Here is a 14,006-nt window from a genome sequence, read left to right as displayed (position 1 = left end):
CAAAAAGCCAAGACACGAAAAACAAAAAACGCTCCCCACTTCAACTTCACGACAGCGCAGCCAAGAAGCAAGAAGCCAACGCAAGCCTTGCACCGTCACTTCCTTCCCCTTTGTAGAGAAATAGAGAGAGGGGTCAACGTCTCCCTCCCTTCCTCCCTCTTCCTTCCCCGTGGCCCCCTCTCGAGCCGTTCGAGTGGGAAGAGCTTAAGTCGGTACAGCTCTCGCTCTCCTCGCTCTCTCTCTCTCCACTGCTACTCTGTCGGGAAAGTCGGGGACGATGTCGTCTATTCCTGACGACGTGAAGAATCTGTTGGAAGGTAACATTGAGTGAGTGCGAGCGAGTGCCGTACGTGTGAGAGTGGGTGTGGGTGTGCGAGATGGTGTGTGTGTGTGTGTGAGAGTAGGTGTGTGTGTGAGTGTGAGAGTGGGTGTAAGTGTGAGAGTGGGTGTAAGTGTGTATGTAAGTGTGAGCGTGGGTGTGGGTGTGCGAGATTGTGTGTGTGTGTGTGTGAGAATCTGTGTGGGTGTGAGTGTGAGAGTGGGTGTGAGCGTGGGTGTGGGTGTGCGATATTGTGTGTGTGTGAGAGTAGGTGTGAGTGTAAGTGTGAGAGTGGGTGTAAGTGTGTGTGTGTAAGTGTGAGAGTGGGTGTAAGTGTGAGAGTGGGTGTGCGAGATTGTGTGTGTGTGAGAGTAGGTGTGGGTGTAAGTGTGAGAGTGGGTGTAAGTGTGTGTGTGTAAGTGTGAGAGTGGGTGTAAGGGTGAGAGTGGGTGTAAGTGTGAGAGTGGGTGTGCGAGATTGTGTGTGTGTGAGAGGAGGTGTGGGTGTGAGTGTGAGAGTGGGTGTAAGTGTGTGTGTGTAAGTGTGAGAGTGGGTGTAAGGGTGAGAGTGGGTGTAAGTGTGAGAGTGGGTGTGCGAGATTGTGTGTGTGTGAGAGTAGGTGTGGGTGTAAGTGTGAGAGTGGGTGTAAGTGTGTGTGTGTAAGTGTGAGAGTGGGTGTAAGGGTGAGAGTGGGTGTAAGTGTGAGAGTGGGTGTGCGATATTGTGTGTGTGAGAGTAGGTGTGAGTGTAAGTGTGAGAGTGGGTGTAAGTGTGTTGTGTAAGTGTGAGAGTGGGTGTAAGTGTGAAAGTGTGTGTAAGTGTGTGTGTGTAAGTGTGAGAGTGGATGGGAGAGATTGTGCGTATGAGAGTAGGGGTGTGTGTGAGACTGGGTGTGTGTGTGTGTCTCGCTAACAGCACTTGCCCATGCAGTCTGTAAAGGCTATACGGGGGATCTTTGTCTTTGTGTGTGTCTGTGTGTGTGAGTGTGCGTTCGATTCCCGCTCACGGCCAACATCAGTGACGATTATCTGGACCGGTCCTGGGCCTCCCCTATGTCGACTCAGCCTCAAATGAGTACCTGGTGCGGTGTGTAAACATCGCCACTGGGGAGACAAAGGCGGCCGGGCGTGGTGCTGGCCACCCACCCCCTCGTGTGCCGTACCGGCCTTCATAGGTGCTCGCTAACAACACTTGTCCAAGATTCTGCTTTAGCTATACCGGGGATCTTTGTAAGTGTGAGTGCGTGTTAGAGATTGTGTGTGATAATGTGTGTGTGATTGTGTGTGAGAGTGTGTGTGTAAATGTGTGAGTGTGTGTGGGTGTGTGAGTGTGTGTACAAGTGTGAGAGTGTGTGGGTGTGTGAGAATGTGTGTGGGTGTGTGAGAGTGTGTGTGGGTGTGTGTGAGTATGTGTGGGTGTGTGTGAGTGTGTGTGGGTGTGCGTGTGAGAGAGGGTGTGGGTGTGTGATAATGTGTGTGTGTAATTGTGTGTGAGAGTGTGTGTGTAAATGTGAGAGTGTGTGTGGGTGTGTGTGTGTGTACAAGTGTGAGAGAGTGTGTGTGGGTGTGTGTGAGTGTGTGTGGGTGTGTGTGAGTGTGAGAGAGTGTGTGAGTGTGAGAGTGTGTGTGGGTGTGCGTACAAGTGTGAGACTGTGTGAGAGTGTGTGAGATTGTGTGAGAGTGTGTGTGGGTGTGTGTACAAGTGTGAGACTGTGTGAGAGTGTGTGAGAGTGTGTGTGCGTGTGAGAGTGTGTGTGGGTGTGTGTACAAGTGTGAGACTGTGTGAGAGTGTGTTTGGGTGTGTGAGAGTGTGTGTGGGTGTGTGTGAGTGTGTGTGGGTGTGTGTGAGAGTGTGTGTGGGTGGGTGTGAGTGTGAGAGTGTGTGTGAGTGTGAGAGTGTGTGTGGGTGTGTGTACAAGTGTGAGAGTGTGTGTGGGTGTGTGTGGGTGTGTGTGAGTGAGTGTGAGAGTGTTTGTGAGTGTGAGAGTGTGTGTGGTTGTGTGTACAAGTGTGAGAGTGTGTGTGGGTGTGTGAGAGTGTGTGTGGGTGTGTGTGGGTGTGTGTGAGTGAGTGTGAGAGTGTTTGTGAGTGTGAGAGTGTGTGTGGTTGTGTGTACAAGTGTGAGACTGTGTGAGAGTGTGTGTGAGTGTGTGGGAGTGTGTGTGGGTGTGTTAGGAGCGGTAGTGTAGCGGTTAACGCCCTTCGCTATGAACCTGGCGAACCCGGGTTCGATTCCCGCTCACGGCCAACACCAGTAACGATTATCGGCGAACCGGTCCTGGGCATCTCCTAGGTCGACTCAGCCTCAAATAAATACTTAGTGCGGTGTGTAAACATTGCCGCTGGGGAGACAAAGGCGACCGGGCGTGGCGCTAGCCACCCACCCCCCTCGCGCGAACACCTTCAGATGTGTTCGCTTACAAGCACAGCACTTGCCCCACAAGAGTGTGTTGAAAGTTATACGGGTGACCTTTGTATTACGGAAAGTGGTTCGCGCCCGCTTACCACTTTCCAACCACGGGTTAACATCAGTGGAAAAACAAAAACTTTCTGAACCCGTGCAGGAACTCCCCCTAGGTCGACTCAGCCTTTAAACCACTCGCTGTTGTTCCACCGTCATCACCTTCTTCGTCGTCGTCATCATCATCATCCCATTGCAGTCGACACAATGAGTAGTCTCTATTCTACTGGGCACCCGTCATGATAATGTGGAATGTCCACCCTACCACCCCCGTTAGTGGCCTATGGGGGTCGCAGGTCCATTCTACTCCAGTTGGCTGCTTGCAAATGTGCGGACCGTCTAATGTTGTGATCATCATCATCATTATTATCATCGGAATCGTGTTATATGTTTGTCTGTGTGTGAGCGGTGGTGTGGCGGTTAGCGCTACGCTGCGCTACGAACCCGGCCACCCGAGTTCGATTCCCGCTCACGGCCAACACCGGTGACGATTATCTGAACCGGTCCTGGGCCTCCCCTAGGTCGACTCAGCCTCAAATGAGTACCTGGTGCGGTGTGTAGTAAACATCGCTACTGGGGAGACAAAGGCGGTCGGGCGTGATGGTGGCCACCCACCCCCTCGTGTACCGGTGCGGCCTTCATAGGTGCTCGCTAACAGCACTTGCCCCTACAGTCTGTTAAGGCTATATAGGGGATCTTTGTCTTTTTATCTTTGTGTGCGGAACACCAGTAACTGCTTAGGTATTTCTTTTACGTCCTAATGCGGTTTCCGGCCATGTAAAAATGAAAAGAAAAACACAACGATTGTGCAGGTACAGATATACAAAGCTAAAGGGTCCCCGTATAGCCTTCACAAACTGTTGGGGCAAGTAATATAGTTTTTTTTGGGGGGGGGGGGGTTAGACCATGTAAATATAAATGTTTCGTTAAACACGTAGGGCCGCCTTTGTCTCTCCTCCCCCCCCCCAGTACTGAGATATTTACGCACCGTATAAGGTAATGCACTCGATTTGAGGCTGAGTCGACCTAGGGGAGTTCCGGCACAGGTTCGATAAGGGGTTAAAACACGGTGGGTGGAAATAGAAACTTGCCCGGTTCATCGCGATGGGCGCTAAACTGAGTTCCATTATACAAAGGTAAAGGTCCCCCATATAGCCTTTAACGGACTCTTGGGGCAAGTGCTGCAACTTGTTAGCGAGCACGAGGGGGGTGGGTTCCAGAACCACGCACGGTCGCCTTTGTCTCCCCTGGCCCACTGAGCTTGATATGTAAGCTCTTTTTCTGAATCGAGCTGGTGATCACCGATGAAAGACAGCTCAACGAAGTGGGTTTATCATCATCATCGTCATGTGAAAATGTATAGCAGTCAAACACTCTAATACGCGTGATGTCGATTCTAAACGTGGAGGGAAAAACCCGGAGGACCCGGGGAAAATTCCACGCGACCACGAGGAGAGCGAGAGAGACACGCAAACTCCAAATATACAGCAGCAGGCGTCAGGGTCGGGTTCGAACCCACGACCTCCTGTATACCAGGCGAGGTAGTTAACATCTCCTAGCCACCGTGATGATGATGAGAGAGAGAGACACGCAAACTCCAAATATACAGCAGCAGGCGTCAGGGTCGGGATCGAACCCACGACCTCCTGTATACCAGGCGAGGTAGTTAACATCTCCTAGCCACCGTGATGATGATGAGAGAGAGAGACACGCAAACTCCAAATATACAGCAGCAGGCGTCAGGGTCGGGATCGAACCCACGACCTCCTGTACACCAGGCGAGGTAGTTAACATCTCCTAGCCACCGTGATGATGATGAGAGAGAGAAACACGCAAACTCCAAATATAGAGCAGCAGGCGTCAGCGTCGGGATCGACCCCACGACCTCCTGTATACCAGGCGAGGTAGTTAACATCTCCTAGCCACCGCGGCGTGTGAGCAAATATCCGCTTTGACTTTGAATCCACCTTGACCCCAACAGCCAAATCAGTCTAGATTTGAAGTTTTTCGTGACTGCAGAGATCCATACTCTTTGATTCTTTCGGTCAAGTCACGTGGGTAGAAGATAAAACGCAACACAATCATCCGCCATCAGGTGGGACGACCACATCGAGAAACAATTGCTGACGTGGGCAAAGTCAATCGGAGCCGAATCACAGATGTCTCCCTCTACCAAGGGGCTAACACATACCCAGTAAACATGCGAACGTCGCGCCAACGTCGAATCAACGTTCCATTACGACGTTAGCACAACCTTGGACCGACGTTCCATGCCAACGATGCTCCAACGTTTGTTCAACGTCCCATTCCAACGTTAATCCAACGTTCGATGCCAACGTTGTTACGAACGTTCCATGCCAACGTTTATCCTACGTTCGATGCCAACGTTTATCCAACGTTCGATGCCAACGTTCATCCAACGTTCGATGCCAACGTTTATCCAACGTCCCATGCCAACGTTGTTACGAACGTTCCATGCCAACGTTTATCCAACGTTCCATGCCAACGTTTATCCAACGTTCCATGCCAACGTTGTTACGAACGTTCCATGCCAACGTTGGACGAACGTTCCATGCCAACGTTTATCCAACGGTCCATGCCAACGTTGTTACGAACGTTCCATGCCAACGTGTGACGAACGTTCGATGCCAACGTTTATCCAACGTTCCATGCCAACGTTTGTCCAACGTTCCATTCCAACGTTTATCCAACGTTCCATGCCAACGTTTGTCCAACGTTCCATTCCAACGTTTATCCAACGTTCCATGCCAACGTTTATCCAACGTTCCATGCCAACGTTGTTACGAACGTTCCATGCCAACGTTGGACGAACGTTCCATGCCAACGTTTATCCAACGTTCGATGCCAACGTTGTTACGAACGTTCCATGCCAACGTTTATCCAACGTTCGATGCCAACGTTTATCCAACGTTCCATGCCAACGTTTATCCAACGTTCGATGCCAACGTTTATCCAACGTTCCATGCCAACGTTTATCCAACGTTCGATGCCAACGTTTATCCAACGTTCGATGCCAACGTTGTTACGAACGTTCCATGCCAACGTTTATCCAACGTTCGATGCCAACGTTTATCCAACGTTCCATGCCAACGTTTATCCAACGTTCGATGCCAACGTTTATCCAACGTTCCATGCCAACGTTTATCCAACGTTCCATGCCAACGTTGGACGAACGTCCCACGCCAACGTTTCGCAAACGTTTGTTCAACGTTCCATGCCAACGTCCCATGCCAACGTTGGGCCAACGTCGCATGCCAACGTTTATCCAACGTCCCATGCCAACGTTGGACGAACGTCCCGCGTATGTTGCGTATTGCCGTGAATTGATGCGGGGGACGGCGGCAATGAGGGCGTTCTTGGTCGAGTCGCGTCCATCATGACGAGTTGATCATTAACGCGGCTAATTGTCTCGGTTGGGCAGATCAAGGTCATCGCTGCTTTAAGTAAACGAGCCACGTGACTTTCAGTCGCCTTGCAATAGGAAATGAATGGACTCAATCATTATAAGTGTGTGTGTGTCAGTGTGTGTGTGTATGTGTGTGTGTGAGTGTGTGTGTGTGTCTGTAAGTGTGTGTTTGTGTCTGTACGTATGTGTGTGTAAGTGTGTGTGTAAGTGTGTGTGTGTAAGTGTAGGTGCTCGCTAACAGCACTTGCCCCTACAGTCTGTTAAGGCTATACGGGGGATCTTTGTCTTTTATCTTTGTGTAAGTGTGTGTGAGCGGAGCGCCGGGTGGCTAAAGCACAGCAAGTTGACACAGTAGGGGGCACAGGCGGTGCACCTAGCCTGGCACAGTAGGGGGTACAGCTGGTGGTGCATCTACCGGTCATCTCAGTCGCCAACCCATGGCACCTGCAGGGTCTGTCCCGAGACCTCCTCCTGCACCTAGCCTGGCACAGTAGGGGGTACAGCTGGTGGTGCATCTACCGGTCATCTCAGTCAGCCAACCCATGGGCACCTGCTGGGTCTGCCAGCGAGGCCTTCGACACTTCACGTGGTAGCCTCAAAGTGCACCTAGCCTGGCACAGGCGCCGTGGGGACGTCACCGTCACTTCGTGGCGAATGTCGTGGTGTTGGTGTTGGTGGTGGGGGCGGTGTGGATGTTCAATATATTTATCCAAATGTATTTATCGATGAACGTGCGGAGAGTGTTGATGATGGATGGTGGTGTCACGTATCTCTCCTCCGTCTCTGCTCCGGAAGAGTTGGAGCAATTCCTGTCGGAAGCGCTCGCGTCGGAGAAATCGCTCGGGAAGAAATGCAAAGAGCGGAGGGAGGCGCTCCTCAAGACTCTCAATGAGCTGAAGTTTCGGTACGAAAACAAATATAAACCCCCCACCCCCGCTACACCCTTCGCATGTTTTATGGGTGTATATATATACAGGGTGCTACAACAAAACATGTGAACACGATGAGACCTCCTTTACCAGTGGTAAAATATAGCGATAGGTTTTTACCCTTTCCGATAGTGCGCTGTTTTTGAGTTGTACGCCTTTTGGCGTCAACTGGTCCAACACCATGTGAGACTAGGCTCTAAGAAAAGCTGTCTCGGGTGTAGACCAATCAACTTCAAGGACAGTGCATATCATTATCATAATCAGAGTTGTTTCTTTTTGTTTGCAATTTGACTACTTGTGTTGTGGTTATTGCAAACATGATGCCTCGTATAAAGGTGTCAGTTGGCTGCCTCTCTCTCTCTCTCTCGATCTAACTCAACCTCCCGGAAACCACGTGACCTCGGTGTGTGGCTCACCCCCGCCACTTCTAAGCCCCTCCCCTTTCCCCGCCCACCCTGAAAACAGACGCTGCTACGTGCAGCAGCAGCAGCAGCTGCCACATCATCCCCCTCCCTCTGCTCGTCTCTGCTGCACCCTCCACTCTCGTTCCTTCGTTCCTCCTCCAATTCCCTGTCCTTCCTCTTCCTCCTCCTCGTCTCTCCTCGCCTCTCCCCTTTCTTCCTCCATTCCGCGGCGCGTCATTCCCCTCCTCGACTCTTGAACTCCCCTTCTCGTGGTTTGGCCACAGGCTACAATCCTTTCCCACCTGATGACGGACGCTTGTGTTGCGCCCGAAACGTCGTGATTTATTTTATACCCACGTGACTTTACCGAAAGAACCAAAGAGTATGGATTGCTGCGGTCACGAAAGCTTCAAATCAAGAGTTATTCATAATCAACGTTTTTGGGTTTAGATCGCGTTATTTATAAATGTGTCTTAACCCTCCACCACCCGACACGGCCAATCAGCAAAAAAGTGTCACGTTGACAAAAGACAAATAGTTCACTGCTTTAGCCCACCGGTGTGTTGAAGCGTGAAACCACAACATTTACAATTTTTTTTGTGGTTTCACGGTTCAACACACCGGTGGGCTAAAGCAGTGAACTATTTTGTCTTTTGTCAACATGACACTTTTTTTTGCTGATTTGCCGTGTCGGGTGGTGGAAGGTTACGACACATTTATAAATAACGCGATCTGAACCCAAAACACGTTTATTATGAATAATATTGGTCGCGAAAGCCTGCTACGTGTTAAACTCAAGAGTTTTTACAAATGTTCGTATTTCGTGCAAAATCTCAGCGTGTCTGTCTGCGTGCCTGTCTGCCTGTGTATGTGTCTGTCTGTGTGTCTGTCTGTGTGTCTGTCTGTGTGTCTGTCTGTCTGTTTTGTGCGTCTGTCTGACTGCAGGTACCCAGATGTTTTTGCAAAAGGTGAGTCCATCATCCTGACGCGCACCGTGCGTTCATTGTTCATCATTCGTGTGGCTACGCAATCGAATAAGCCTCAGCTATTCACGCTTAAATGCAAACGCGACAGTGTTTTTTGCTGCCGTTGCGTTTGGCAGTGGTGCACAAGCACAATTAATTAACAATTCATTAATTAGCAATTGGTTAATTGATTAACAACAATTAATCAACAATGAATAAGCAATTATGTGCATCGATGCATTAACAATAACTTAATTAATTAACTAGTTACCATCAATTAGTTATCAATACCCAATTAATAACTATTAACACAATTATTAACAATTAACACAATTCATTAACAACAACAAACTCAAAACCTTGCTTGATGATAACAAGACGCACTGTGTGTGTGTGTAGCCTTTAATAAAAAAATATATAAATATGCATACGGGTGGTCATCGACTTACAAACACAATTCGTTCCCGAGCCGCGTTCGTAAGTCTAAGAGGTTCAGACTCTGTCTTCTCGACAGACCTGTTCTTCACCTGAAGACGGCTGCTTGCGTTGTGGCCGAAACGTCGTGAGAATTATTTTATAATGTTTTATTTTTATTATTTTATTATTTCCATTCTACGTGACTTTACCGAAAGAACCAAGAAGATCTAAGGGGTTCGTAAGTCGGAACGCAACGATGTCGCGCACTGAGACCAGAAGAACGTCACAACAACAACAACAACGACGACAAACAGTGAACAACAACAACAACAACAAAAATATGATCATTGTTTTTATACCTTTTTATCTGGCAACAAAACTGACACCTTTTGTACAAGGAGTCATGTTTGCATAGACCACAATACCTGCAGTCATAATGGAAACAAAAAACACAACTCTGATAATGTATGCACTGTCCTTGAAGTTGATTGGTCCACACCCGAGACAGCTTTCCTTAGAGCCCAGTCTCACATGGTGTTGTACCAGATGACGCCAAAAGGCGCACAACTCAAAGACAATGTACCATCAGAGTATGAGAGCTCGGGGTAAGCATTTACACCATTGGTACCTCAACTTCAAGGACAGTGCATACATTATCAGAGTTATGTTTTTTGTTTGCATTATGGCTGCAGGTATTGTGGTCTATGCAAACATGACTCCTCGTAAAAAAAAGGTGTCAGTTTTGTTGCCAGATAAAAGGGTAAAAAAAACAATTATCATTTTTTTTACTTGCAAATGAGGTACCAATGGTGGAACAAAAATACAATCGCGGTGCAAAGTTCAAGAAATGCAAACGCATCGCAGCATCGCACGTGCAGTCACAGTGTTTCGAAATGCGCTGCGGTTCAGCGCACGAAAAGGGAAGCACCGTCAAACTCCCCAAGACGAAAGGACGTTGCACATTTGCACTTAGCACTGACGCAACACGAAGCGAGGTTTGGGGCAAGTCGTATAAAAGGTAGGCGCTAGGAGAGACACAGCAGAGGGCATGGTAAGAGTGGGGCAAACGCTGCATCGATGACAATTGAACATGGCTGAACACGCTTTCCGATTAAACGGATGTTTTTTAATTTTATTTTTTAAATACAGCACCATATTTTAACACGAAAGCAGTCACTGACTCGCAACAACTTGCAATCATAAGTGACAGAGTTAATTTCGGGTATAATCTATGAAAACGGGGTATGCCGATAGTATTAAAATGAGATGTGATGGAGCAAATCTGAGATCAGATTTGGAATCAGCACCCTGAGATTAGTTTAAAACAGCTGCAAAAGTCCAGACCAGAATTTCTTTTTTTGTTGACCAGTGATATTAGTCTTTGTTGATGTCGTTGTTATTCACATTGCTAATGTAGATGTTGACGTTTGAGCTGATGTTGATGTTTGTTGACATTGTTGTTGATTTAATGGTAGGTTTTTACCCTTTAAACTGGTACAAAACTGACACCTTTATTCAAGGCATCATGTTTGCAATGACCACAACACAAGTAGTCAATAAAGCAAACAAAAAGAAGCAACTCTGATAAGGATACGCCTTCTGGTGTCATCTGGCCCTACACCAATGGGGACTAGGCTCTAAAGAAAGCCGTCTCGGGTGTGGGCCAATCAACTTCAAGGACAGTGCATATTATTATCCTTATCAGAGTTGCTTCTTTTTGTTTGCTTTATTGACTACTTGTGTTGTGGTCATTGCAAACATGATGCCTTGAATAAAGGTGTCAGTTTTGTACCAGTTTAAAGGGTAAAAACCTACCATTATATTTTGCCACTGGTAAAAGAGATCTCATAGTGTAATTGTTGTTGATTATTTACGTCGCAATTCACATTGGTAATGTGGTTGTTGGCGTTTGAGCTGTTCGTGATGATGGTGATGTTGTTGATGTTGTTGTTTTTTTTGTTGACCAGTGTTATTTTAAACATCAAAACCAACCCCCCCCCCCGCGCACCTGTGATTAACACGGGTGGGTACGTACGGTGCGAAAGAAGTTCAACATAGGTATGAGTATGGGTCTCTATGGGTCTCTACGACTCCATATGGTTCTATACGAGTCTATGGATCTCTGTGGGTCTCTAATGGGTCTCTTCCTATCGATATTAGTACGCCACTGGGGCTATGCACTTTTACATCATCGTCTAGATTGAAATCGTATTTCTTTAAAACTTATTTTTTGTGTGTTTGGGTAATGTGTTCTTCTCCCCGCACCTTGGCTACGTACGGTGCGAAAGAAGTTAAACGTAAACATATACAAACAATCCAGAGTGCAATCATCATCATCATTAATACAAAAGACAAAGATCACCCATACAACCACGAACAGACCGTAGGGGCAAGTGCTGTTAGCGAGCACCTATGAATGCCGGAACAGCACACGAGGGAGTTTGGCGGCCAGCACCACGCCCGGCCGCCTTTGTCTCCCTAGCGGCAAAGCTTACACGCAGGGCTAGGTACTCATTTAAGGCAGTATGCATACGCGTTACATATATATGGATTATTGCATGTGTTTAGCAACAGGCGATAGGGAGCGGTGGTGCAGCAGTTGGCGCGCTACTCTACGAACCTGGCTACCGCCTGAGTTCGAATCCCGCTCACGGCCATCACCAACGCCAGCTGACGATTATCTGAACTGGTCCTGGGCCTCCGCCTAGGTCGACTCAGCCTCAAATGAGTACCCGGTGCGGCGTGTACAACATCGCTACTGGGGGAGACAAAGGCGGCCGGGCGTGGTGCCGGCCTTCATAGGTGTCAATCGCTAACAGCACTTGCCCCAAAGGTGTGCCGAGGCTATACGGGGGGTCTTTGTCTTGAGCTGCCGGGTTGACGCGCGGTTGACAAGAGCCGTGACGCCCGGTCCCCGCCTCGGGCGGTGGTCATCAGCAGCGAGGCCAGCCGAGACGCGTGGACCACACGGGGTCACCTAGGGGTCACCACGGGGGGGTCACCACACGGGGTCACCACGGGGTTCCCACATAGGGTCACCTAGGGGTCACCACGGGGGGGTCACCACAGGGGGTCACCATGGGGTCTCCACGGGGGGGTCACCACGGGGTTACCACGGGGTCTCCATGGGGGGGTCACCACGGGGTCACCTAGGGGTTACCACGGGGTTAGTCACGGGGTCACCACAGGGTCACCTAGGTGATCACCACGGGGTAATCACGGGGTCACCACTTGGTACCCACATAGGGTCACCTAGGGGTCACCACGGGGTCTCCACGGGGGTCACCTCGCGGTACTCACAGGATCACCACGGAGGGGTCACCACGGGGTTCACCACGGGGTCACCACGGGGTCACCACGGGGGTCCCCACGAGGGTCACCTAGGCGTCACCTAGGGGTCTCCACGGGGGGGTCACCACGGGGTCACCACGGGGTCACCACGGGGAGGGCTAGGGTCACGTGGGGGGCTTGTTGACCGCGTTATTTAGGAGTCGTCTTGCCAGTGACATCGGCTGGCAATGCAGCGGCATTCGCTTGACCAGCCTCACTCTGCTGATGATATAGTTCAGGGTAGAGCTAGTACTAGGGACTGGTTAGTTAGTGATAGAGCTAGTACTAGGGACTGGCTAGTTAGTGGTAGAGCTAGTACTAGGGACTGGTTAGTTAGTGATAGAGCTAGTACTAGGGACTGGCTAGTTAGTGGTAGAGCTAGTACTAGTGACTGGTTAGTTAGTGGTAGAGCTAGTACTAGTGACTGGCTAGTTAGTGGTAGAGCTAGTACTAGGGACTGGTTAGTTAGTGGTAGAGCTAGTACTAGGGACTGGTTAGTTAGTGGTAGAGCTAGTACTAGGGACTGGTTAGTTAGTGGTAGAGCTAGTACTAGTGACTGGTTAGTTAGTGGTAGAGCTAGTACTAGTGACTGGTTAGTTAGTGGTAGAGCTAGTACTAGGGACTGGTTAGTTAGTGGTAGAGCTAGTACTAGTGACTGGTTAGTTAGTGGTAGAGCTAGTACTAGGGACTGGCTAGTTAGTGGTAGAGCTAGTACTAGGGACTGGTTAGTTAGTGGTAGAGCTAGTACTAGGGACTGGTTAGTTAGTGGTAGAGCTAGTACTAGGGACTGGCTAGTTAGTGGTAGAGCTAGTACTAGGGACTGGTTAGTTAGTGGTAGAGCTAGTACTAGTGACTGGTTAGTTAGTGGTAAAGTTAGTACTAGGGACTGGTTAGTTAGTGGTAGAGCTAGTACTAGGGACTGGTTAGTTAGTGGTAGAGCTAGTACTAGTGACTGGTTAGTTAGTGGTAAAGTTAGTACTAGGGACTGGTTAGTTAGTGGTAGAGCTAGTACTAGGGACTGGTTAGTTAGTGGTAAAGCTAGTACTAGGGACTGGTTAGTGGTAGAGCTAGTACTAGTGACTGGCTAGTTAGTGGTAGAGCTAGTACTAGGGACTGGCTAGTTAGTGGTAGAGCTAGTACTAGGGACTGGCTAGTTAGTGGTAGAGCTAGTACTAGGGACTGGTTAGTTAGTGGTAGAGCTAGTACTAGGGACTGGCTAGTTAGTGGTAGAGCTAGTACTAGTGACTGGCTAGTTAGTGGTAGAGCTAGTACTAGGGACTGGTTAGTTAGTGGTAGAGCTAGTACTAGTGACTGGTTAGTTAGTGGTAGAGTTAGTACTAGGGACTGGTTAGTTAGTGGTAGAGCTAGTACTAGGGACTGGTTAGTTAGTGGTAGAGCTAGTACTAGGGACTGGTTAGTTAGTGGTAGAGTTAGTACTAGGGACTGGTTAGTTAGTGGTAGAGCTAGTACTAGTGACTGGTTAGTTAGTGGTAGAGTTAGTACTAGTGACTGGTTAGTTAGTGGTAGAGCTAGTACTAGGGACTGGTTAGTTAGTGGTAGAGCTAGTACTAGGGACTGGTTAGTGAGTGGTAGAGTTAGTACTAGGGACTGGTTAGTTAGTGGTAGAGCTAGTACTAGGGACTGGCTAGTTAGTGGTAGAGCTAGTACTAGGGACTGGCTAGTTAGTGGTAGAGCTAGTACTAGTGACTGGTTAGTTAGTGGTAGAGCTAGTACTAGGGACTGGTTAGTTAGTGG

The 14,006-nt window shown here is 48.9% G+C and overlaps 1 protein-coding gene across 1 annotated transcript in view; it reads left to right on the top strand.

Annotated features, from left to right (window-relative positions):
* The first annotated feature begins 196 nt into the window (after nt 1–196).
* LOC144951400 (src kinase-associated phosphoprotein 2-like) overlaps nt 197–14,006 on the top strand; it is a 42,287-nt gene continuing 28,477 nt past the window's right edge. The window contains exons 1-3 of the mRNA XM_078881638.1: nt 197–317; nt 7,002–7,110; nt 8,485–8,507. Coding sequence (XP_078737764.1) covers nt 278–317; nt 7,002–7,110; nt 8,485–8,507 — 172 coding nt within the window. The 5' untranslated portion in view covers nt 197–277. The remainder of the gene's footprint in view (nt 318–7,001; nt 7,111–8,484; nt 8,508–14,006) is intronic.

This window comes from Lampetra fluviatilis, chromosome 62, assembly GCF_964198595.1.
Source record: "Lampetra fluviatilis chromosome 62, kcLamFluv1.1, whole genome shotgun sequence".
NCBI classification, from domain to species: domain Eukaryota; kingdom Metazoa; phylum Chordata; class Hyperoartia; order Petromyzontiformes; family Petromyzontidae; genus Lampetra; species Lampetra fluviatilis.
This window is presented reverse-complemented; position numbering and strand designations above follow the sequence as displayed.